General features: G+C 33.5%; 3 protein-coding genes across 3 annotated transcripts; all 3 read left to right on the top strand.

Moving 5' to 3' along the window:
• The first annotated feature begins 53 nt into the window (after positions 1–53).
• LOC107024552 lies at positions 54–8,492 on the top strand. The gene is made up of 10 exons (XM_015225546.2): positions 54–309; positions 699–766; positions 1,439–1,500; positions 1,603–1,752; positions 2,653–2,829; positions 3,236–3,448; positions 4,825–6,428; positions 7,135–7,197; positions 7,266–7,335; positions 7,628–8,492. Exons 1-10 carry the CDS (start codon positions 116–118, stop codon positions 8,318–8,320), a joined length of 3,294 nt encoding a protein of 1,097 aa, XP_015081032.1. The 5' UTR covers positions 54–115; the 3' UTR covers positions 8,321–8,492.
• Positions 8,493–15,405: 6,913 nt separating this feature from the next.
• On the top strand, positions 15,406–25,430 carry LOC107026303 (CCR4-NOT transcription complex subunit 10-B). The gene is made up of 6 exons (XM_015227210.2): positions 15,406–15,897; positions 17,986–18,072; positions 20,602–20,784; positions 20,890–20,976; positions 21,049–21,120; positions 23,082–25,430. The coding sequence occupies exons 1-6, from the start codon at positions 15,694–15,696 to the stop codon at positions 25,020–25,022; spliced, it is 2,574 nt and encodes an 857-aa protein (XP_015082696.1). The 5' UTR covers positions 15,406–15,693; the 3' UTR covers positions 25,023–25,430.
• Positions 25,431–26,691: 1,261 nt separating this feature from the next.
• On the top strand, positions 26,692–27,258 carry LOC107024732 (60S acidic ribosomal protein P2B-like). The gene has a single exon (XM_027918179.1). The coding sequence runs from the start codon at positions 26,914–26,916 to the stop codon at positions 27,256–27,258; it is 345 nt and encodes a 114-aa protein (XP_027773980.1). The 5' UTR covers positions 26,692–26,913.
• Positions 27,259–27,602: the final 344 nt, after the last annotated feature.

Raw genomic sequence — 27,602 nt, 5'->3', positions numbered from 1 at the left:
TCACATAGGTCCCTCTTCTTCCCTCCTTTTGTTTCTCGAATTTGGCGCGAAAATCCGCCATAGACACAAATTCTCCAATTTAGGGCAAAGCTTTGATTTTCTCCAAACCGAAAAAATGGAAACCTTCGAAGAGCAATTCGATCAGATAACAACTCTTTTATCATCAAACAAACCGTTGGCTTACTCGACGCTGCTTCATCTCCAGCAACAATCCGGCGCCGATCCTTCTCTCGTTAAGCTGCTCGCCGATTCATCTTCTATCATCGTTTCCTATATTATCTCCGATGTATCCGATAACGACGAGGAAATGTGAGTTTCTTCAAATAGTAATTTAATGTTTATGAGTTTGTTCACAGTTAAATTCTATTCTATGTATTTAGTGCATACTTTGTTTCTAAGTTCATACTCCCCTTTACCAAATTAGTTGTATGTTTTGCTTCTCGATAATGAATTTGACATATTTTCAACTCAATAAGTATAACTCAAATTTGGATATTCAAAAACTATACGAAAAATACTATAATTTGCAACTTTTCTGATGTTAGTTTATCGTGACAACTACTTCGGGACGGAGGGAGTGTAAGTGTTTTATATATCTATATTGTATAAAATTGAATTCTTCTTTTCTTCTTTCTAACTTGCCTCTTTGGTTGATAATTTCAAAAGCTGACTTTGGTTATATTTCCTCAAAATTATAGTGCTGCTCAGGCATTGAAGTGCTTGGGATTTATGATATATCATCCATCTATAGTTGGCTCAATTACAGGTTCTATCTTTTGTCCTTTATTTATTTTTGTTTAAGTATTTCCTGTTTCTTGCTTTTAGGAATCCCGTGTAGTTGCTCATTTGAACTTGCAACAGAGGTGTCGTAAGTTAGTCCCTCCGTCTCAAAATGTTGGATGCTCTTTTCAAGGCTCAAATTAACCTGTTGTTGGAGGATAAATAGATGTAGATAACTTTGTTATTTGGAAAAGATTAGAGATTTAGCAGCCCCATAAACACAGACGACAAAAGAAAGAAGAAAAAGAGCCGACAAGTTGGAAAATCCAAGGTCAAAATTTAGCATACTCGACTGTTGAAAAGTGTAAAGTGACAAACACTTTGGCGGAGAGACTAAAACGAGAAGAAATTCATTTTCTGGATTAGTTGGATTTAAGGAAGTACAAGATGTAGAAAAAAGAATTCACCTTGAATTCTTGCCAAATTTATTAGAGAAATAAAGCATGGGTGGATATGATTAATATAAAGAGTATGCCGAAAGAATTGAAGTGTGTACTTTGAAAAAATAATGAAGGAGATATACAGACCTTTTTTTCTTTTTTTGGTGTCATTCACACAAAGCTAAATATGTGAGTTATTCTTTACTGTTACTTGTGGGAGTATTCTTGGGGCAAATTCAGAATTCTGGAGCTAATGTAGCTTTGATGACTAAATTTAGGTGATGATACCAGGGCTATTGTTGATTCTCTCGTTGAGGTTATCACAACCAGCAAGATTAAGGTATTCTGAACTTCTCAATAGGCAACAAAGTAATGTATGTAAGGCAGCCTTTGCTAAGAAACATGATTCGAGAATTTGACTTATAGTTATTGTTAATTGCAGTCTGTTTGCAACTTGGGTGTGTGGTGTATATCAATGCAGCAGTTTAACTCATTGCTTTTAGATGAAAATTTCCAGTCTTTGCTGAGGGCAATTACTTATGCCCTTGACAATCCTATTGGCTCTCTTTCAATCACATTTGAGGCAATGCAGGTATGTATAGCTGAATATAATGTGATTGGTTCTAAGCACTATGTAAAGCTGAATATATTGTGCAATGATGTGTCTAACCTAATAACAATGTAAAAAGTGGATTTTGACTCTTGTCAGAATTCAGATAGTAGGAGTTCAAACTCATGTGCTACTCGTTGTGCTACTCGTTTCAACATCATACAAGTGAACAGTGGTTCATTTAGATAAATTTGAAATAATCATGGAACTTACAATTAAAGGAACATATTTTTCAAATATTTGTATGAGCAGGATTTATTTAGCAAGTTTCTTTAGAATGAGTGAAGAAAAAGACTTCCGTTTGAGAATCGATAGTCATATGTGCTGAATAAGAGTTATCAACTTCTCTTTTATACAGCAGATGAGCGCTATGTATAGTGCTTATCATAAATTTTTGTTCATTTGAAAGGAGTATAATGTTTGTTTTTGTTGAATAGAGCAAGCAATGTTGCTCTCCGAATTGATTGCTACACCTTGTATTATTCTCATGATACAGTAATGACTAATGATAAAAGAAATGAAAGGAGATAGCCATATTTGTACCTGAATAGTAACAGAATCAGAATTGCAATAGAAAAAACAACAACATTGTAGTGGACTCCTCTTTCTACACTTAATAGTCTATAAGCCAAATGCACTTCCATCATTTTGGATGTTCTTGCATATATATAAAATGACTTGGAATAAAGGTACACTGGCCTTTTAATGTATAACCTTCAGCGAAATGCATGTATCTATACACACACATACACATACACATATATGATACATACACATACGCACACGCGTCGCGCGCACACACATATATTATTGTCTCAAATCAATTCTTTAGTATTGGTTCATGTCATCTCTGAGTTATTCTCTGTGATTATACTACTATAGGCTGTAATGAAGTTGGCAAATACATCAGCTCAAAATATGAGAGCCATGTCAAACATATGGGCTCCTCCAGTTTATAAAAGGCTAGTCAGCAGCGATAAAAGGGAAAGAGATATGTCAGAGCGTTGTTTACAAAAAGTCTTTAGCGTGATATTGCCTCCACCAGTAATTCTTTCTAAGGTAGCATATAATATTCTATTCTTGTTTGCTGTAATCCACTTTGTTTCTTATGTTTCCTGAGGAGACTAAAAATGTGCATCTATACAGACTACAGTATTATGCATTTCAACTTAATCTCCAGAACAAAAAGTTATCGGAACAAATATGTGTCCAATTATCTAATTAGTGTTTTTGAAGAATTCTGCATGAATGAAGGATCCAGATACTGTTGTCAAAAAGTGTATATGTTAAATATGAAATATTAATTTTTGTTATTTGTTTATTAGTATAGGGATCGTGCAGATGCCCCACCCAAAATCATCGTTCTAAAGGAAGCTGTAATTTATTTTTTGTGATAAAAAGACTAATTCACGTTAAATGTTAAGTGACATGTTTTTTCAGTTTTAGTTTATTGCCTCTTAAACAGGCCCTTGTCACAGATTTGAAGAAGACTTTGCTTTTGACGATGGAGGAGCTGCTGAACCAAGGCTTGAAGATTCAAACTCTACAAGCATGGAGATGGTTTATGTGTCTACTCGGACCTTATGGAATGAAATATAAGCATTTGGTCAACAAATTGCTTAAAATTCCAGAACAAACTTTTACGGACCATGATCCACAGATTCAGAGTGCTTCACTGGTATGCTATTCATTCATCTAAGTTTGACACATCAATTCCAGATAATTTAATGCGACTTGGTCAAGCAAAAGTCCTGTTCTAGTATTTGATTTTTAATCATGGTATTCAATAGCCGCTGATTGTTAATGGGATCAGCTATGTTGCTCTGACTCTTAGAAAATGTTGCTGCACCCATATGCCGGATCCTTAAAAAATGCACTACTTTTGAAAGATATGACAAAGTCATCAGCATTTTTGAAATTTCCGAGCAACATAGATGGGATGTGTCCAATACTTATTTATGAGTACCCGCTGAAAAAGCTGTAGCTTTGATGGCACTACAGATACTACATCATTGACATGCTAACATATCTACCAGATTCTTAATTTTAAAATGACTAAATCAACCTTATATGATGTCAGTATCCTTGCTTAGAATTTTTATATATTTACTCAACTTTAATGAACATTGATTAGCATCTGCCTGTGTTCTGGTGTTAACAGTCAAGTGCCCAACCCAAATATATGCATTATCCTATTTAATTAGAAATTTCAGTTCTTACAGTCACTTCTTAGCTATCAAGAAAATAATGCATTGTGGTCCGACCCTTCCCCAAACCTCGCCATAGCGGCTTCTTACACTGGGCGACCCTCTTTAGTTAAATTTATTCTTTTTTTCATATTTGCTTGCTTGAGTTAATCTAAAAAGATTATTAAATGAACAATTAAAAAATAAATAGATTCTTCTGATTTTGTTAGATGTGTTCGATGGTAGTAACATAAAAAACTATTAAAATGAATCAACTTTAAGTAATGCTTTTACTACAAATTGCAAATTCGTCCATGAATGATTGATTTCAGAGAGAATATTAGGATATCATCCCGATAGAAGAGATCAAGTTTATCAACTAAACTATAGAATTCTTTAAAATCTGAAGTAACTTAATGCAAAGTCATCTACTAATAATTAATTTAAGGGAGAACTCTAGGATATTATCCCAAAAGGCAGTAAGTTCGTCAATTTAGTTTGACTTTAAAATTAATGAGTGACTCCTACTATTAACTTAGTGTCATGTTTTAATGTATTTAATAGTGTTCTTGTACTTGGAGTGTCACATCAAAAATTTGATGTAAGGAATTTTTGCCTCCTATTGCATATATCTGGCGTCGTTGCTATATGAATACCATACATTTTATATTAGCTATAATGTGAAGATTTTACCACTCAATTGCTGTAGTGCTGTCAAGTTTTTTACTTTTTTTCATTGCAGGAAGTTCAGCTACTTAGTGCCATTTTTCCTATAAAAACAAAGAAAAAGAAAATAGAGTGCTTCCACTAAGTCAACTTATTGAATAACTGGGTGTGTTTAAAATTTAATAGATGCCTTATTTTGCAGGTGGCCTGGGAAGGTCTCATTGATGCTTTAATCTGCTCACAACTTCATGCTCCTGAAAGCAATGCACTTGTAAAGAATCCTACTGATCAAACGGTTTTTAAAGGAAGTGATCCAACTGAAGCTGATGGATTTCCCAAAAAGATTAAACTTGTGATGATGCCCCTTATAGGAATCATGTCAAGCAATTGTGATGCATCTGTCCATGTATCCTGCCTGAATACATGGTCTTATCTTCTGTATAAGCTCGACAAGTTAGCCAGCTTCCATTTGGTGGTTAGAACAGTTTGGGAGCCCATCTTGGAAGTCATCATCAAGGTTGGGCCTGTCAATAAGAATATATGGTCATGGAGTTTCTGCATTGAGCTGCTTGATAATTTTATTTCAGCAGGAAATAAAGATGTAAATAGTATGCTAAATGACCATAAGGCAATGAGACTACCAGAATCTGCAAAATACTCATGGAAGTATTATCCAATTAAATGGTCACCTTTGGATCTTGGTAACTTGGAGTTTTTCTTAAACACAATTCATGGTCTGATCATTCACGGGTCAGATATTACTCTGTCCGGTGAAATCAGGACAGTGACATATGGTGCTGCCTCAAGTTTGTTTCGATCTCTTCTGAGATCTGTTAAACATTGCTTGAAGTCTGACCTTATAACTTATGACGAGGTTATCTTATCTTTGAATATGATGTTAAAGTTTTTGAAGAGTGTATATGAAAATATGCATTCAAGTGATGGTGGTATAGATGATTTGCTACCTCTTTTACTTCAGCTTTTGGAGGCTTTTGTTGAAGAATTAGAACCATCAACATTGCAATCCCCTCTTTACAAGGTGATAGTAGACTTCAAAAATTTTGAGACGTCAGAACCAGTCTATAAATTCAAAAGTGCAAAGATACCAGATATCGTCTTTATGAATTGTATGGAGAAGGTCTCACCAGTTGCATATATCACTTTGCTCTATTTCCATGCAGTGACCAGAGCAACATTGAAAGCACCTGATTATGATATAGTTGAAGGGAAACACAGATATGTCAAGCTTTTGCTATCTTCATACGAGCCTTTGGAAATTCTCCATCTTTTTGTTAGTTTATTATATACAGAGAAGATGTCCTGTTGCTTTGAGATCTGGGTAGCTCTGGCGAATTGTCTGAAAGATTACATAGATAATCATAACTGCCGCTCACTTTTCAAATTGCAGTCGGATAGTCCTGGTTATGCTATAACAATACATTTCCTGTGTTATCCATTTGCTGCATATTCTTGCCTTAAGGTGTATCTCAAGCTTCAGCATGTTATTGAAGTATGGAAATCACTTTATGTTTCTCTTAGCCGGGCATCAGAAATTGGTTATCCTACTCTAACTGAGGACCTGTTATCAATGCTCTGTTCATATTTCAATGAAGCATTGACCAATGGCGATCTTGTCCCTGAACCTCAGTCAAGTGTAAATGGTCAGGATATTGATGTTCTGTTATTGTTTGGAGAAACAATGATATGTGCCGTAGAACAAGCTTCTTTGATAGCAAAATCTGAAGTTAATGAGTCTGAAAGTTGGAGATCCAGCATTATCAAAAGTAGCTTGGATTTCACTTCCTGGTGAGCAATATCATTTTGCAATTTTTTCACTTACTGAGCCAATTACCTTACTCTTGAGATTGGTGGTTTAAAATATTTCAGACATTAAAGCAAAGGCCTTCTGACAGGTCAAAAATATTGAGCCATTTTATTGATATTCAAGTAAAGGTTGAACCCACAGCATGCCTTTAACTTTTCTATCAAATAATTATTCTGGTCCTATTTTAAAATTCCTGCTCGATTGATAACTCAAGCACTTAAAAATTCATAAAAATTGTGCTGCTGCAAATGCAATTGTGAACTATACACGTAAAATTATATGGTTTAAGCACCGAAGTGCTTCATAACTAATAGTTGGAGTTTTGACAGCCTTATTTTGATTGAATATTCTAGTTGTCGTTTGCCTCCGTCAATATGTTGAAGTAAATGAGCAAAGTTCCTTTTTTCCCCATTACTCCTTTGCTTCTGTTCTGTTACTATATGTAGTTTCTTGTACTTCCAGTGATATAAAGAGCATTGTCATGTATCATTTCCTTAAAAGGAGTTTGTTGCCGATCAATTTGCTTGAGCAAAGAAATAGTTGAAGAAAGTGTTGGAGATCAAAATTGCCTACATTTGATACCATTTTTGATTTTTTTTTATTATTGGAAAAAGCTGATTGCATAAGCTTTACTCTGCGCGTACTTCAATTCTCTTTATGTTTCTTACATGTCCACTGCTTCTGCAGCTTCGTGAAGTTATCTAGGGCAAAGGGTGAAACTAATCTATCAACCAGCCTCATAGAGAGAAGGTAATGACTTTCCCATTTAACTAGTTTCTTCAAATGGTATAGAGAATTCTGCTAACTGAGAGTTTCAGGCTGCTATCATCACTGGTTCACTTTGTTGGCTGCTTGCACTTGCAGAAGGATATAATATTATTCATTGAGGTTTGTACTTATACTCTAGTCTTGAGGTGGAAATTATGTATGAACTATTAGCATAAACTACACTACATGTTATTCTTATCTCATAATGAGCATTGCCATTTTTTTTTATTCCGTTCCTTTCCATTCCATCTTTCAATTTCCTCTCCCATATGTGTGCACTCTACCAATCGGATGATTGGAAGGAAGCGGAGACAATTAGCAGCAGTATTAAGTGTTTACTTAATTTGCTTTTGTGTTTTCCTTTCCTCTACTAGTACAGTAGTTTAAATTGTATTCCGCTTTCTGTCACCAGATGATGACCAGTACATTGCTTCTGTGGCTGTCACATTTTGAAGCTCAAGACAGGAACTTCAAAGATCAACTTCAACAGTTATGGATTCAGACACTGAACTGTTTGCAGAAAACGCTACCAATAATAGAATTCAATTCCTCTTTCCTTCAGCTCCAAGAGCCTCTTCTTGAGAAAACTCTTGATCATCCAGATCTCGTCATTTCCAACTCCACTGTTAACTTCTGGAACTCTACGTTCGGGGAGCAGACCAAGTTAGACTACCCTGAAAGCTTACTTCCAGTCCTAGACAAGCTTTCAAGGAGAGGAAAAATAAAACTCGGAAAAAACAGCCTGTTAGCCAATACTAAGGACAGTTCTGATGTAGATAAAGTTACAGTTCCAAATAGACACAAGGTGCCAACAACACTGCATAGGTGCTCAAAACGAGTTGAACTCGTGGGGAATGCAGCTAATAGTTCAGAAGGAAATGACAGAATTTATTCAAAGTCCAAACGAAGACACACTGAGCTGACCGAGCATCAAAAAGAAGTAAGAAGAGCACAACAAGGTCGATCAATGGATTGTAGCGGACATGGTCCAGGAATCAGGACATATACCAGTGTTGATTTTTCTCAAGGAACTGAAGAATCACAAGAAAGCCAGGACATTCGTGATGCAGATACTATTTTGGAAATGTTGCGCAAAGCTAAGTAAGATTTTAGTTTTAACTTTATACAATGTTGTAACATCAATAATTATGCTCTGTATATATGTGTTCCAATCTTCTTATTCTCTAAAGCTGCTTCGTTCTGGCTCCGCCCTGTTATTCTTTTCTCTGCATTCTTTCGTTAGGAGTTTCTGCTATGAAAAATGTTGTGTTTCTTCATCATAAACTGTTCATCAGGAGCATCATCATTCTTTAATCCTGTTAAGGTTTTTCATTCTGATATTCTGTTGAAACTTTAGGTGGTCTTTTCTTGTGTTCCCGGAGGTTAAAGGTTACATTTGTTTTCATTAAGATTAAGACGTTGAATATACATTTGAATTTTATGATGTGCATTAAGATCTAGATGGTTGAGTTCGAATACACATTTGAATATTAAGATGTATTAAGATTTGAATATTAAATAATTATGACCATTCGATTTTAAACATCTCAATGCATGGTTTGAGTATATGTTCTGGCTAATAGTTAGTAGTGATGATAGTTGACAGTAGTGGTTGATGGTGACAGTTGGTGGTGGCGACTTACGATATGATCCAGGGTATTTCGCACGATGGATAACCTTGGAAAGATGGGAGGGGAGAGAAATTTGGCAAAATTGAGTGTGCTCGATACATAAGAAAATATATTTTGGAAATGTTTTTCGACTCTCTCATGTTTAGCCAGTCAATTTTTTTTTTGAAGAACATGTTATCTTGGGAAATATAATCCTTAAAAATGTGGAAAATGACTTCCATAAAAAACATAGGCAAAACAAGTTGACTTCCATAAAAAACATAGGCAAAACAAGTTATAAAAGTGATATTCTAGTGCCTTTTCCACCTTTATCTCTCAGAATACAGTATAACCTCACTAAATTAATAGTCGATAAATTAATAATCTCTCTGAGATAATATTTTTCCTCTAGTATCTACTGGGCCAATGGAAAAAATCACCTATTTCGATAAGACAATATATTTTCAGAAGACCCTTATATAAATATACGGTCTCACTAATATTATAAATCAATAATTCTTCAAAATACAAATATATCTAGGACAATTTACTGAAATATGATTCTATTATGTTTTGTGTTTTGGTTAAAATTTAAGGAAAAATAACTTAAATACACAACTATAAGTTTTATATTCTCTAATTTTCCCTTCTTTTTTTAAATATTACATAATTCCCTTTTTTTAATTTTAGTGTAAGTTTATAGATACATAACATTCTCTCTCCTATAATACACAATTACCCATTTTAATGCCTATTTTTTCTCCATTAAAACACTCGACCTTTTAAATCAGTTTTTGGATTTTGATTTTTCTCCATTAAAACACTCAACCTTTTAAATCAGTTTTTGGATTTTGAATTATTAATTTTAATTAATTTTAAATAAAAGACCCAATTTTGAAATTTTGAATTTCAAAATTCAAAAAATTTGAAATTTCAAAAATTTGGACAATTTCTCTCCTGTTCAGTTCTTACTCCATCACGTTTTCAGTTCTTCTTTCTCCATAATCGTCTTTCTTCTTCTTAACCCAGCATATTTTATTGGTTTCTTCTTTTTCTTCTTTATCCATCATCGTCTTTTTCTTCTTAATCCATCATCGTCTTTTTCTTCTTAATCCATCATCGTCTTAAACCAGCATCTTTTTATTCTTAATCCATCATCAGTTCTTCTTTTATTCTCTTTTTTGTTTTTGTTAATTGTTATATTACATCATAGTAATGGATCCGTTAATTAATAGAAGGATATATGATTCCGACGATGAAAATTGGAAAGAAAATAGGAAAAAGTCTTTGCATGATCCTATGAATCTTCAGAAGGATTCAAACAAAGACTCTGGCGAAACATCAAAATCAAAGGTTGTCAAAATACAACAAAAAAAGAAAAAAGAAGCAGCAAACATTGTTGTTAGGCCTACATTGTCTCGGGTTAATATTTTGGTACTTAAAACTGTTGTTGAAATTAGTAAAAATTTTAAGGAATCAAGTGTGATTGCTGATACATTTTGAATCAGTGTGTACAGTGTTTTAGATGNTGTTTTAGATGATGCATTGATACATGAATTTGTTGTGTATCATAATATTTTCTATGTATCATGAGGTTTTGAAAATTGTTATAATGTATCATTAACTAAGTTTAATAACTGCGTCATCAACTGTGCTTGATGATACATATAGAATCAGTGTGTACAGTGTTTAGTCGATGTACTGATACATGTATTAGATATGTACCACATGTTATAATGTTTAGTCAATGCACTGATACATGTAGTAGATATGTATCACATGTTTTTCATGTAGTATGAATTTCTGAAAACTGATATCATGTATTAGTAAGGTATTAGTTGTTTAGTTGATGTATTGATACATGTTTTGAAAATTGTTATAATGCATCAATATCCAACTCGGCTGCAATTGCTGCTTTGAGATTAGAAAACGAAATTGAATCTCCAACAACGATTCCGTCGATTTTGTAACTTTCATACTGCAATTCGTTCACCCAAATTCCGGAATGTCTCATCAAAATCGAAGTATTCATCTTGAAAAATCCACTGTAACAACAATAAAATTACTGTAGTTCGAAATTTAAAAGATTGTTCATAAAAAATGTATTCAAAATAGATGATATAATCTTTGATTTTCAAAATTTGAAATTAATATCCAATTACGTGCTGATTTTATGCTGATTAATGATCTGTTACCGTAAATTAAGCTCTTTTAGTAACAACATTAAATGTACCGTTTTTTCCCCATTTTTTTCTTAACAGTTTAAACTTACCATGTATCATTTACCATGTATCACTAGAGTCTAAAGTATCACGGCACAACAAATTTAAGGGATTTTTTGTAAATACTAAATTTATCGGGACAGAATGTAATTATTGAATTACACTATGGGATTCCTATAGGTGAAGCTCATCTATAACTTTTCTTATTGCATTCAAAAGTTTTGATATCGTCATATCTGCAAATCTTTTTAAGTGCATGTGGAAGATTTCCTTTATACTCAAATAATGTTTTACGTATTTGATTTATCATTGTTGATTTTGTGGCACCTTTAAAATGAGTAGTCATTTTTTGATATGGTTTCAAGAAATTTCATGTGTTGCTTATATTGTTTATTCTCTAACCGTCATATATTGAATGTTTTTAGTAAAGACACAATGAATAATATTTGATTATTAAGAACAATGAACATTACGTATAGTGAATTTACTTTTACAAAGAATCAATGATTTCTTAAATTTATTTTGGAATGAATCATTTAACAAAAAAATATCACAATGAATCATACGCATACATTGTATTTTATGTATAATGGATTTACATTTTATATGAAATTAATAAACATGATACATATTTTAGTAAGATACAATGATTTTAATGTATTTATTGCACCTTATGTATTAAAAAATTATTTTTTATGTGAATTCAATAAATATAATACATAAATTAGTAATATACCATGATTTTGCTATAGTAAAAAATAACCTTTGTTGAATGTCAAAACACTCTTTAAATTAATAAATATTAATTCAGGATTATATTATACCTCTACAAAATAATAATATTTCATGGTCCCACCTATATTAATTTAGTGAAATTTTATATTTGTCTAGATTATATATAAATATTTTAAGATGATATTTTTTATTTGTATACTGAACTTAAAAAAACATATAAAAAGGGTACAGTCAAAATTAATTTATATTATACTCCCTACGTCTCATATTAGTTCATCATTTTTTTTTTAACACGCATATTAAGAAATTATAAATAAGAAGATAAAATTTACTAATTCACCCTTTAAAAACTTTTTATAAATTTTAGAAACATATGTGAACACTTTAAAAAATAATTAGTTGCAAGAGTAATATAGGAAAAATGTAAATATTTTTTTAATTTAGTAAGATGGACAACTAATATAAAACAACTATTTTTAATAAGATGATCAACTAATATGAAAAGTATTTTAGAAAATAAAAATAATTTAAAGTAAAATCATAAATACGAGCAATTAACTCTTTTGAATTTATCACGTAAAAAATTGTAAATGAAGGACAAAAATAGAAGAATATTTCAACAGTTCTCTTAACACCAAACAGTTAACTTATTTTGAATGTTGAAAAATAAGTTCAAAAAACAATTTATTATGCACTAGAGGGAGTTAGGGCTAGGTCGATTCAGTTTTGATTTTAAAGTTTATCAGTTCGACTAATTATTTATCAGTTTGTAGGTATGCTAAACCGTTAAGATTCATTAAGATATTGGTTTATCGGTTACTGATTGTTATCGGTTTAACCGTTAAAATTCGACAAAAAAAATAAATGATTGAAAATCACTTAGAAACATGGTGACAAATCAAATAAATCATGCACATGAGTTAATAAATTGTATATTATTAAAAAAACAACACTAACACATTTTAGATTAATCGAAAGTTTGAGATGACAAGAAATAAAAGTATGAAACTAGATCCTAAGTTAAGGACTTTATATATCAAAATGGTATAAATATAATTTATTAATTTACTATCGGATTATCGATTAACCCGTTCCGAAAAATCTCAAATCGTTAAAAATCTAGAATCCGATAACAGAAAGAATGAAAACTATTAAACTAATAACTCATTATTGATAAATGAATAGCTTTTTTTTTAATTTGAATTATCAATTTCGATTTGATTTTGATCCGATCAAGAAGGAGTACACTTATAATCAAAATAAAGATAAAAAGAGAAAAAAAGTTTTAGATTATAAGTTTGCAAAAAGCATCCGTTACAAAAACAATTGGCATTTTCCTTTTTTCTTGTCTTTTTTTTTTTTTAAAAAAATCTTTTCCTTATTTTGTTTTTACTTTCTTTATCCCTTTCCTTATATTAGTAATATCATTTAACCAATAAAAAAAGTAAAAAAATATCCTTAAAAAAAAATAAAAACTAAAACCTCACCACATTTTTGCTTTTATGTACACACTAAATTATCATCTTCTAATTTTATTTTTTTTGTCAATTATGTACATATGTTTTTATATATTATGTGTTTTTACCCATGAATATGATTCAATTATCATATGAAACTTTATGAATGTTAGTTTTCAGAAAGTTATTACAAAAAATTGTATATTTACTGAAGTGGAATAGAAATTTTTTTGCATTAACAATTATTGGTAATTTATTAAACCTCAAAATTAAGAATTTTGGTGAAGCTATTTTGTCGTTTACAAACTTGTCACATATATTTCTCAATTGGATGGAAAATCTTAAAATCAACAAAAATAATCCGATTTATTTAAATTGACCAATTTAAACCCGATCCAACCCACTAATCATTTAACCCACTTATATTCATCTCTTACTTGAGTTGGTCTTCCTACTTCTCCCAGACGCTTAAACCCACTGTCGTCATAGTCTCTGTTTCGGCGCCATTACAAAGCCCAAGCAATTCGGTCAGATGTTCTTATGTCGTAAGCATGAGGTGTTTTAATCGATGTATCTCTCGTTCTTTGTATCATCGTTCCAGAACCATTTTCACATATCAAACACCTTATGTGCATTCACAAATTTCCCAGTCCAAGATGCAAAAAATTTCGAAAACCATTTCTACAGCTTCACTAAACCGTTAATCAATACAAATTTCACTACATCAATTCACAAATCAAAGTCGGCTTTATCAGGGAGAGTATCACCTAGTGAGATTTTGCGTCTAACGTTACTGGAAGTATCCGATTTGGGGGAGGTTCTAAGGAAGAGTGGGGTATTGCCTATAACGACAATGATTATGCTTGGGACGGGAGTTGCGGAAAAGACAGAAAAGATGGTGAGAAGCTTCAAGGGGGATTTGATGAGATGAGATGAAGATGAATAATAGGAAATATGGTGGTGGTGAATAAATTAGATTAAAAATGAAAATGAATATAGGTGGGTTAAATGATAAGTAGGTCGGGTTTAAATTGATTAATTCAAGTAAATCGGGTTATTTTTGTTGATTAAGGATTTTGTGACAAGTTTGTAGATAGCAGAGGTAAGAATAACTTCATTTCAACGGCGAGGATATATTTAACCATTAAAATAAAATCGAGGAGTATTTTTAACTCTTTTCCCATTATAAGAAGTCATCGATTTGTTGGCAAGTTAAATAAGGAACAATATGTTTATTTCTGCAGAAAACATAATTCATCGTAATCGAAAACTCATCTCATAAAGCTATTAATATATTAAAGCTCGAAACTCAAAAATGATAAAACAACACTATTTTTAGCTCTCTAATGCTTTATAACACTAGGATGATTAAAACACAGTAACATAAATATATTTTCGATCTATCTATTCACTACAACGATTAAGATTAAAAATGAAAGGTTAACTACCAAATACGAAATAAAATATGACTATAATAAATAGCAGAGCAGTGAGGAATATGTCTATTTCATTAAATATCTGAGCTTCTCTGTTCTTAAAATCTCGAACGTCGTACTTCTACATGAACTTAATTATTGATTTGATCGAAATAGTCCAATCAAATAGATCCGTTCATTTACCCAGAAACACATTTCTGACGCGTCTATTCACTGCAACACAATACTCATCTTATAAAGCTATTGAATACATTAAAATTTAAAAATTCAAATTCCGATTAAAGCTAAACAAACACAAACTATCTCTCTAAAACACTTAACAACAATTAAGATTAAGATTGAAAGTAAAAGATAAACTAAAAAAATACGAAAAAGAGTATGAGCGTAATAAATAGCAACACAATAGGAAACACGACCATTCCATTAAACATCATTTAACCTTCTCTATTTTTGAAATTCTGAATGCGATATTAATTCACGAACTTAATTGCTGATTTGATCAATTTATCAACAAATTCAACAAAAATAACAACTCTATTCATTTATTCAGATATATATATTACCGTCCTATTTATTTTATTACTCAAACCTATTGAATTCATTGAAACTCGAAATCGAAAAAACTATTTAAAAAAAACAAAAAAAAAAACACAAATCATCTCTTTAATTACTTATGTTTGATCTTTTAAGTCAAAAATTAGTAGAGTATATTATAGAAGTGATGAAGTGTTAAAACGTAGTACCCCTGTGCTCTCTCTCTCTAGATTTTCTCTCTCTATCCGAATTCTTCCCCATTTTGGAAAAATCGCCCTTTGTTTCTCTCTCTAAAAATCGCTATCGATCGATACATATATATATATATATATATGTAACTCTGTTGTTCATCTTCGTGACTCTAGGGTTTTGGATATCGGAATTCAGATTTGAATTTGCGGCGCCGGATAACTGAGGGTTCTTGAATCGGTTCAGTTCGATTTTTTGCTTTCTTGGTTGATTTTGTGGATCTGTGTGATTGGAAATGGATTCATCAGCGTCAAATGCAGTAGCGAATAACAAGGATGTTCCGTCTTCGATGACGCCGACCGCGGTGGAGGATGACGGCGCGATGTCTGTCAACTCAGGACTTGCAAAGGAGGCAGCTTTGTTTTTTCAGTCGGGGAATTACGCTGATTGTGTTAGAGTTTTGTATCAACTGTTGCAGAAAAAAGAAGGCGATCCAAAGGTGACTAAATCTGTCTTTTTTTTTTTTTGGGTTTTTGTTTTGTGGTATCTTTATACATTTTCAACTTGTTGTAGTATATATATACTCCCTTGGTTTCAATTTATAGGGTACATTTGGAATTTTGAGAGCTAACCAAGTTTTTCTTTGATTGATTTTTTTTATAGGACTGTTAGATATTTGAATGTGTTTATTTTTGTGATTTATAGTAGTTTAAAAGTTTGATTCTTGCATTTTCAAATGTTCCACACTAAATGGGACAGAGTGAGTAGTTGATTTATGGTTATTTGTAGTTTGTGCTTCTCTTGTCGTCAACTGAATTGGTGGTTTTGAGCTGATTTGGTTAATTTTTGTGATTTATAGTAGTTAGAAGTTTGATTTGTGAAATTTCAAATGTGCCATTCTAAATGGGACAGAGTGAGTTAATGATTTCTGGTTATTTGGAGTTTGCGCTTTTCTTGTCGTCAATTAAATTGTTGGCTTTGAGCTCATTTGCTCGTGATTTTCGATGGAAAATTGTGGGTTTGAGCTCAATTTGCACGTGATTTTCGATGGTAAATACAGTTCTCCTGTTCAAAGTCGATGGACAATTGAATTGATGGCTTTGAGCTCAATTTGCACGTGATTTGTGATGGGAAATGCAGTTTTCTAGTTTAAAATTGTTTTGAATTAATGGCTGTGAGGTCAATTTGCACGTGATGTTCGTTGGAAAATGCAGTTTTTTAGTTCAGAATCGTTTTGAATTGTAATTATTCTTGTTGTAGTATACATCTTTTTATATTTGTTTTTATTTATCCTAATTAACCTTATGACGTCATAACCAAAGGTCCAGAGTTTTGCCTCATAAATAGGCGGTGCGTGGATTTTTCCCATTTCCGTCTCTTAAGTTGACATAGAGCTGAATGAAAATATGTCTTATGATCCTCTCTGGTGGGTGATGATTGTTTCTGTGAAATACTTGGTTGGTAGTTGAGGATTTTTTGATTGGTGGGTAGTTAAATAAGTTCATTGAAACTGAGGCATCTGTTGTTCATTGTAGTTGGTATTGGAATATCTTAACTGGGATTGTGGATGTAAGCGTTTTTAGATCTTTGAACTCATTTTATACAATAGGTAGTACTTGCATCGGAATATGAATTACTGGTTTGGGTTGTTGGAAGAACAAGGCCTTCTGCAGCAGAGATATTTAAGGTGTCTTTAGTTTAAGGTTTTAACACAGTTAGGGTTTAAATTTAGTATGCCACTGCTGATTTTAGTTTTAGGAGCAAAACAATAAATTCAATATAGATAATTAGATATCTGCGCTCGGTCTATGGAGAAAGACATCTTGTATTTATCAATTACCTGATATGCACCAGTGTTATGTTCAAATTTGGAGGTTTAGTTTAATGTCACTTTGAGAGGGTCAAGTATTTGATAATCATTTGGAACTCATGAGTCCATTAGTAAGTGTATTTTGACGATTTCCTACATAAACCTTCAAATGCGTCAGTTCAGAGGTATGGCATTATATGATTGAAAGTGCTAAAAAGGGACTGGTTAGGCCTAAAACCACAGTGAGAAGTTATTTTGACTCAAAAAATGAGATATCATGCGATATCAGCTACAACAACAATAATAACAACATACCCAGTGTAATCTCACAAGTGCCGTTTGGGGAGGGTGGTGCCTTACCCCTATCTTGTGTAGGTAGAGATTTCCCCAATGCGCTATCAGCTTAGAACAAAAACAGTCGAATCGATGATCTACGTATGCGATATCAACTAGTTGGGACTTATTTGTTTTTTTTAACACTTGCATGAGGAATCATTAACCAAGACATAAAAACAAAGCATGTGCTGGCATTGGAATTAGCAAATTGTTTTTGAGTAAAGCATAATGAATATAGATTGTTTATCATACTGACCCCAAGTCATTGGGGATTTAGGAATAGTTGATATTTTTGTTAAATGCACCATAATCATGTTAATCAAGTCATCAAGCTGTTGAATTTGTTAAATTTCTTGTTGCTTTGGTTTCATGATGACATTATGTCATTTTCACTTCCACTTCTAATTGCTTTATTTTTGTTCTTTGCTCCTCATCTGCTAGGTTCTACATAACATTGCGATTGCTGTGAACTTTCAAGATGGTTGCTCCAATCCTAAGAAGCTGATTGATGAACTTAATAATGCTAAGGTACGTAGAGATGTAACATTGAGATATTGAGGTATAGCAATCTTGTTGTTCATCAATGCCGTGGTTGTGCTAATGCTTGTTTTATCCTATTATGAATGATTAAATGATTCTATATTTGCTATAAGCTCCAAGAAGCAGATTTTTTTTTTATTACAAGGGAAACTCGCGGCTGCTACCCTTCGGGTGTACACAGGGTAAATCCCTCGCAGCTATGCAATAGCTCGCGGACCAGCAAACTAGGCAAGCCCCGGGCAAACTTGAGACTTCACATGGAAGTCTCAAGCCCAGACCACTGGGCCACCCCGAAGGATAGCTCCAAGAGGCAGATTTGATCTTAGAGCTCTATTGCTGCTAAGTTTTCTGTTGCGAGTGCAAGCCTGTTCATTATGTATGACCTCAGCAGGAGGAGGGGCCTTGTTTGTTCTGCAGAAGTTCACCTGGGGAAAGAAATATGCATGCCTCGGTTTTTACAAAGCAAGTTGTTTCACTCTTTTTGTATATGCATATACTTTTAACAGTTTAGGACAGTCATAAAGTCTAAAAGGATATTTTAAAAAATAATTCTAGTTAGCATTAATGCATCCCAATGAGTGAATAAGCTTAAAGGTAACGAGCCATCCTTGATACAAGTAAAGTGGTAAACACCCTTATTCGTAAAATATTGATTGTGGAACCTTTTGAATTGCATCAAAGTAAGACACTGCAAATTGGTTTGTGGTGGGGTATGGGGTATTTGTGTGTCAGAACGTTCTTGGAAGAAAATATGTACATAAAGGTTCTCACCGAGTTGAATTGTACATTGGGACTACAAGTCCACCTCTTGTCACTCATTCTTGTACATGGCTGGATGAAAACTGCACTGAAAAACGATTTCCTGCAGGATCTGTTGGAAGCCTTCCCTATTCCTATAGAACAAATTACTACTCTTTTTAACTGAAGGCATGGTTTAAGTTTGGCATACCAAATAGATTTTACAACTTCTTAGGTCATAGAGATACAAATCAAAACAAGATATAAGAATCATCTAACCTTTATATCTTGCTTTGATCTGTATCTCTATGACTGAAGAAGTTGTAGTGTTGTACAATCTATTTGGTATGCCAAACGTAAACCACGCCTTTAGTAAAAACCTCAGGGTGTGGCCTAGTGGTCAATGGAGTGGTTGAGAACTCTGAGGTTTCTGGTTCAAAACTCAGCGTGAGACGAAAAAAACACTGGGTGATTTTTCCTATCTGTCCTAGCCTTAGTGGACAGAGTTAGGTGCTGTTGTTGGTAGGAGGTGGCAGGTTTTCATGGAATTAGTTGAGGTGCGCAAAAGTTGGCCGGGACACCATGGTCATTAAAAAAAAAGGGATAAACTAACCTTTGCTTTTCATTTTCCTTCAGAAGGGATGTTTTTCTCTAGAAGTTTTTTTTTAAGGATTTGACGTAATTGAGGAGCTACATGCTTAATTTCTCTTTTTGATGAGCATACAACTCCAGTAGTAGTAGTTATAAATCAAAGATAACAGAAATTAAGAATGTAAGTACTTCCACTATTACAAGTTACATATTTGGACCTGTTTTAACTTCTTAATTTCCATTTATAATCAAATAGTGATCACATAGAATCAGATTTCTGGACTAATTTTTGAGGAACGATCAGATAGATTGGTCTTGGTGTTCTTTCATTCATGATGCTTTACATATTTGGACCTGTTTTAACTTCTTAATTTCCATTTCTAATCAAATAGTGATCACATAGAATCAGAGTTCTGGACTAATTTTGAGGAACGATCAGATAGATTGGTCTTGGTGTTCTTTCATTCATGATGCTTCAATGTTGTATAAGTAAATGTAACTTAATTTAACTAATTTAGTTAATTTTCTCTTTGTTGATATAGCTTCTTGAAATAATTTAAACTTTTTCGTTAAACATATTCTGTCAGTTCTTAAATTTGGTAGCATCAACAGGTGCGCATGATCATTTTATATTTAGTGCACTTACGACTAGCAGCAGAAGGGATTTTAATGCCTCAATTGTTTTTCCTCGTTGAGTGATTAGAATATTGATTTCTATACAAGCTAGAAAAATGAAATTATTATTTGCTTATGGATGTTGTTCTGCTTAAGTCTTGGGTGTTCCTTTATGCGTCCCTTTAGTGAACTTCGATTTCTGCATTTTATTTTCTTGTTTCTTTTGCCAGAGTGAGTTTCATATATTGGTCTTGATGCTTGTGGTGGCACCTCTGCTCCCCTTTTATGTGAATTTTCTGTTTACTTGATAGTTATCTAGCAGGTAAGGGGAGCCTTTGACTTAGTTAATCTGTTTCTGGATGTGTTGTATAGAGTAGCTTAGAAGTTGTTCTTTCTTAGTTCTTCCTTCTATTTTTCTTCCCTTTCTGACTTTTTTGGTTGTTATAATTCTTATTGTAGTATTAACCTTCAGCTTATCAATAATAGAAAGATATTCTTATTGTAGTATTATACCTGTGCTTCGGTGTTCTTATCTCCTTGTTGTGATGCATTATTGTTGCTTCCAATGTATAGAAAAGAAGCGAAGAGCTTGCTTGTGCTGCTGGGGACCAGGCAGATCCTGCTAGCAATGTTGGTGCCAAGGCTGTGACAGGAATTAGTGGAAATAACAGTGCACCACGACATCTATCCGCTCAACATAGTTCCGAACTTGTTTATGCTGATGAGTTTGATCCGTCAGTGACCACATACAATCTAGTATGTTCAGTTGATACTGGCTTGGCTGGTTTTGTTAAAAGAATTATGGCCTATTATTTTTGATGGACCTTTATTTGTGCTAACATATGCATTTGAATTATACAGGCAGTTTGCTGGTTTCATTTGCATGAACATGCAAAAGCATTTTCAATTTTGGAAGGATTGTTTCAGAACATTGAACCAATAGACGAGGTAAACAATTACCGTAGATTCTGAAATATTAAAAATTCAAATCTACTTATTGACAAATGAATTTGCCCACAGGAAATAGCCAAGCGCATTTGCCTCTTACTGCTGGATGTTGCTTTACTTGCTCGAAATGCAGCAAGATCAGCTGTAAGTCATACATGCAACTGTTTGTTCTCATAATTTTTTATCTTTTGATTTTTTATGCTGTCTTATCAATATCATGATTTACTTACTGCATTTGAAATGATCTTTACAACAATTTATGATGGAAACTACTAGTTTTTTATTAAAGGAGATATCGATGATTATGGGGGTCTTAAATTAGGTCAAAATGTGATGATGTTAAAGTCATTAGTCTATTTGTAATTCTTATCAGTGATTGATTACTTTAGTGGAGCTAGTGGTGTGCATTCGGTTTTGAAAAAAATGGTATCAATCCAAACCAAAAGAAACTAGGTTTGGGTTTATCTTTTATTTTTTCGGTTGTGTCATATGAGATAATATGGATCTAAAAGTAACATATTTGGATGACAAGAAAATTTATTTGAATTAGAAAAAGTTGATCACGTAAATTTATTCTCATTCATAAACATGGGCCAAACTGCCCGTATACACGGAATATACCAAAAGGTAAAAATCTATAAAATAACCATTTGAATAATGAGAAGTAGTAATGTCAAATCTCTTAAATACCTCTTCTAAATTCAATTCACATGATTGTGAGTGAAATGATTAATTTGTGAACACCATTAATAAGAGTAGTACATTTGATACGATAGTCAATTAGACTCACAGTCTTTTATTAAAGCATTAATGCAACAATCAAAAGTTTCTGATGTCACACTCCTAGTCTTTCTCATTTTGGTCAATGTTAGAAACATTGATGTTGTGATTTCCTATGATATTAAAGATGTGACACCTAAAGTTTATGAACTGCTTCCCAAAGTTTGTATTGAGTGAGTTCACTCACCGAAGCAGCTGATGTTACTTTGAGATTCCCAGTAACAATTTAAAAAACAAGATCTGATATCCTTGTGAGAGACTGCCATTTACACTTGCTCTACTCTGTTTCTTTTTGGAATGACAATGGCGTTGAGGCCTCTGTCTCTAACCTACAATATATGGAATCAATTGACCTAGTATCATTTCTACTGGGTTACCATTTGTAATTGCTGTACCTGTTTTCTTCCTTTTGATAACATCTTTCTGATATTGTTCCGAGTGAGTGATGCTAGGGAAATTGCAACGTGGTGAACTGAGAGTTATGTTTAACACACTTATGTAAAATATTGCAAGGTGGTGAACTTGAAGTTTTGGTTTAGCACATTTCTATGAAATATTGCAGGCTTTGATGTTTGTGATGGATGGTTTAATATCAGTAGTTTTGTCATGTACCTTCTTGCAGCTGTTGCAGTAGTTTTTGAAATGAGCTAGTGTGCTGCCTTTAATGGTTGAGACTAGTTAGTCATTGTTGTTAGTAATGATGTCAGCAGTAAGAAGGTGCTATTGTTACATCCAAAAAATTACTGGAGAGAGAATAACAGAAAAAATCTGATTGCCTGGACAAAAGATTCTATAAACTGTAACAGTGTTTAATCCTTCATTTGCCCAATCTAATCTGCAGCAAAAAGATAGCTTAAAACAATCAGATTTTACGTTCAGTACAGAGTTCTGTTCATCTTCAAAACACGTTCTGTTTCTTTCTTTCTTTCCATATGCACCACCAAATGCAAACAGGAAATGGATACAAACTCTTCTTTAACTTCTTGTTCAGAGCCTTTCTATGCCAGCACAGAAGAAAATCCTGAAGAGTTCTGTCATTATTGTTCTATTTAAAAGGTTGATTATTGTGGTTAATGCTCCATTTGTCGTTTTATTATTTCTATAGATAATTGAGATTGCTAATTTCATGAAGGGTAGTTGTTTTTGGTTTTTGTTTCCATTGTTGAAATTTTGCCTTACTTTTCCTAATATGGTGGGATCTGTGTTGGAGTCTCATGTTTTGTTTTCTAGGTCTAGTATATTGCTTCTGTTCCTTTTTATGTAGCGAGCTTTTTTTTAAAAAAAATCTTTGTTGCAAACAGTTTAATTACGATTCTTGCTCCCAGGATGTGATCAGCTACGTGGAGAAGGTCTTTTGTAGCAGTAGTTTATTGAATCAAGTTGACAGCGGAAACTCTGCGCTGCCAACAGCTTCAGCCGTTTTGAAATCGGCTTCATTTCCCAGCAATTCAACTATTCCTGATGCATCTACTCCAGATTCACCTGCTGCTGGGATAACCTCTGAAGGCTCTTTGTCTAGGACATTATCAGAAGAGGGACTTGAAGATCTGCATTTAATATCATCCATGGAGATTGGTGGGCAGAACCTACCACGACAGTCTGGCTTGAAATCTTCAAATGATCCAACAAGGAACCAAGCTGACGAATTTATCTCAACTGCTGATATGAGGATTAAACTGCACCTTTGCAAGGTCCAATTTCTTCTCCTCACCAGGAATCTTAAGGCAGCTAAGCGTGAAGTTAAGATGGCTATGAACACAGCACGGGGCAAAGATCATTCTATGGCTCTCTATTTGAAGTCCCAGCTTGAATATACTCGTGGGAATCACCGAAAAGCAATCAAGCTCTTGATGGCATCAAGTAATCGGGCAGAAACGGGAATTTCTAGCTTATACTACAACAACCTGGGTTGCATATATTATCGACTTGGCAAGCATCACACTTCTTCTGTATTTTTTGCCAAGGCTCTGAGTAATAGTTCATCTCTCCGGAAAGAGCGACCTTTAAAGCTCTCAACCATCTCTCAGGACAAGTCTCTTCTCATAACCTATAACTGTGGTATGCAGTACCTGGCTTGTGGGAAACCATTGCTGGCTGCAAGCTGTTTCTATAAGGCTAGTCAGGTTTTCCACAGTAGGCCTCTTTTATGGTTACGAGTTGCAGAATGTTGTCTAATGGCACTTGAGCAGGGACTGCTCAAGTCCAGTGGTGTTGCTGCTTCTGACAGGTCTGAAGTTAAAGTACATGTTGTTGGACAAGGAAAATGGAGGCAACTTGTTATGGAAAATGGATTATCAAGAAATGGACAAGAAAGTTTTTCAGGTAAGGAAGATTTGGCTACTAAGGATAGACAACTGAAGTTATCGGTACAACTTGCTCGTCAGTGTCTTCTGAATGCTTTGCATTTATTGAACAGTTCTGAATCAAAAGGTAACAAGTCCACACAGTCTCATGTTTCTGGTGTGGAAGAAAGTGAAACAAGAGAAGTAGTACCATCCAAGCATGGATCAACTGAACCTAAGTCACTGAACGTGCCAGCATCTGGTCAGGTTAATGCAAATGGGGAGGTGAAAGAGCAAAAGGGTACAAGCAGTCAGAATGCCTCCTTCTTGAATTCTCTCGGCGAGTATGAAGCCACATGTAGAAAAGAGAATCTGATGATTGAGCAAGCTGCATTGGCTGATTTGGCTTTTGTAGAGCTGGAATTGGGAAATCCATTGAAGGCTCTTACAATTGCACGATCTCTCTTGAAAGTCCAAGAATGTTCTAGGATATACATCTTTCTTGGTAATGTGTATGCTGCTGAAGCTCTATGCTTGCTGAACCGGGCAAAGGAAGCTGCAGAGCATTTGTCAACCTATATCTCCAGTGGCAAGGATGTTGATATGCCATTTAGTGAAGAGGATTCTGAAATGTGGAGACAGGAGAAAACATTGGAATCTGAAGATACTAATGTTGGATCAGCTGCTGTAAATTCCTTTCCTTCTGAGGAATCTCAAGCATTTGTGTTTGTTAAGCCAGAAGAGGCCCGCGGAATTCTCTTCACAAACTTAGCTGCCATGGCTGCTATGCAAGGAGACATTGAACAGGCCCAAACTTATGTTATGCAAGCACTATCGACAAAACCTCAACGTCCTGAAGCTATTCTTACTGCAGTATACTTGGATCTTCTGTGTGGGAAGACACAAGAAGCTCTCACAAAGTTGAAACAGTGTAGTCGTATTAGGTTCCTACGAAGCAGTCCGACGTTAAGTGGTTCATCGTGATGATTCATATCCAGCCCACCTTTCAGTAATGAGTTAGCAGGCAGGTAGTTCAGGAATCCCTTGATAGAGTATATGTACCATATATATAGCTCAATTCAGGAACAAGTTTTTTCGTTTTTTTCGTCTTTCAAATGTCTATGATTTGCTGGTTTAGGTTTTCAGGAAGTGATGGGGTGGGGTGGGGTGGGGGGGTGTTTTGTGGCTGAGATTAGTTTGGTTGTTGCAGATACATGCCCATCTTTAAAAGATTCGAGGTGTATTTTTCATACAGAGAGGAGACCCAATCTAGTTCCCCTTTTAGAGATATATAGAGGTTCTATGAACTCCTATGAAAGATGAAACCATGAACTTAGAATTTCTTTCATAAAGTCATTTTAAATCCCAACTTATGGGCTTTTTTTTTCATCATTACAGCTGCATAATATCTGTCTTAATTTATTCAAGTTGCTATACATTAGAAAAGGTAAATATATTTAAACTATAGATTTGTTTCATAAATATTATATTACATGTTTGCTATATTGTATAGTTTTCCCAAGTTAAAACCCAAGGACGACGAGGGCGATCGTTGAAGGGTTTGGACTAGGGAGCAGACATTGCTGTATTTGTGCTATCTGAATTTTTTTGAAGTTTCAACTGTGTATCTTTTTCACCATCAACAGTCTCAGTGTAGTCCCGTGAAGTCTCGAAAGGGTAGTATATACGCGGATTTTATCCTTAGCGTGAAAAGGTAGATAAATCCTTGACTCGAGGAAAATTTACAACATTCTCAATGGAGTCGAGTAAACATTACTCCCTATCTGAGAACGTGGAGAGACTATTTTCAATGGATTCCGACTCAAGGAGAAATATATCAAAAGAGATACTAAGAAAAACGGAACAGATTAACTGCAGCAACATAGTGCGATTAACGGAGTACAAGGACAGTAGATAGTAACAAAAATCTGAGTAGAAGAAACTCCAAGAAAAATACTATTTTCTAATATCACTGATTAATTGTAGGAAAAATTACGCGGTTAAATAAATTTATACTACTTAATTACTCATCATAACTTTAGTTTTGCTATAATTATCACTCACGACTAAAATTATACGTTAATTACGTGGATTGACTTCGAATTTGTATAATTAGCCAAATTTGTATATGTATAATTCACCAGAATATACAAATACATATGAATAATATACAACTATCTAATTGATTTACATATACAATTCACTTTTCTCCCACTCTCTGTCCTCTCTCGCTCGCCTCTTTCCTCCCTCTCTCAATCTCGCGTGTCTCTCTCCTTTCTCTTCCAATCTCGCTTCTCATATATACAAATGCATTCACCTCTCTCCCACTCTCTGCCCTCTCCCAATCTATCTTGCCATATATACAACTACGTATGTATAATATACAATTATCTAACCGATAAACAAATATAATTCACCTCTCTCCCACTTTTTGCCCTCTCTCTCCTCTCTCCTCCCTATAATATATAGCTACGAATTATAATTGTCAAACTATAGGTATTGAGAATAATCAGGCTATTTTTTAGTGGCTATATGTGAAAGTTCTGTTAGATTGTAATTTTTACTTGAGTCAATGTTTCTCTCCTAGTTCTAATAGTAATTGGAATCATAGTTATTTCCTTGTACGCATTGGATTTCAGATTTTCCTTTTTTTTTTTTTTCCTAATCCTATTATAGTAGAATTAATATTTCATAAATCCAACTAAAATATGGTCATAATTTACGTCTACCTTTTTAAACTCAAATTAGACATCCACTCACCATATTCCCTATATATACCCTTTAGAAACACAAATATTTGTCATAGTTGCAACAACAAAAACAAAAACAAAAAATTCTCAATTTTCAAAAATCTTGAAATTTTAACTAAGACATCATGAAGGTGATTGCAGCTTATTTGATGGCTCAATTAGGTGGAAACTCTAATCCATCAGCTAATGATTTGAAGAAAATATTGAATTCAGTTGGTGCTGAAATTGATGATGTGAAAATTGAACTATTATTATCAAAAGTTGAAGGCAGAGATATTAATGAATTAATTGCTGCTGGTAAAGAAAAATTGGCTTCTACTACTTCTATGTCTTTTGGAGATACAAATAATAATAATAATAATAATAATAATAGTGTTCTTGATGTTGTTGAAGAGAAAAGAGAAGAAAAGAAAGTTGAGAAAGTGGAAGAGTCTGATGAAGAAGATTTTAATTTTAGTCTTTTTGATTAGATGTTATTAGTTTTATAATTTATTGGTGTTACTTTTAATGTATTAGTAGTTTTGTTGTTTTGATTATGTTCTTTTAAGTTTAATAAAGTTGTTTTCTTTTAATAAAAGTTTATTATGTTTGTAGTTAAGTATCTTTTCTTCTAGCATGTTTTGAATTTCTTAGTTATGGAGTATACGGGACGGATTGGATATTCGAGGATAGCGTTCTCTATTTTTCTCTATTCAAGTTTTGAAATTCGAGATTACTAATAAAAGAAAAAGTAACTTTATTCAATACACCACATTCTTTCACTGTTACATACTTTTAATTTGAAAGTAATAATTTGCATAAAATTAATTCAAAA

This window comes from Solanum pennellii, chromosome 7, assembly GCF_001406875.1.
Source record: "Solanum pennellii chromosome 7, SPENNV200".
NCBI classification, from domain to species: domain Eukaryota; kingdom Viridiplantae; phylum Streptophyta; class Magnoliopsida; order Solanales; family Solanaceae; genus Solanum; species Solanum pennellii.
Note: the sequence above shows the minus strand (reverse complement) of the source record. Positions and strands in the feature narration are given on the sequence as shown.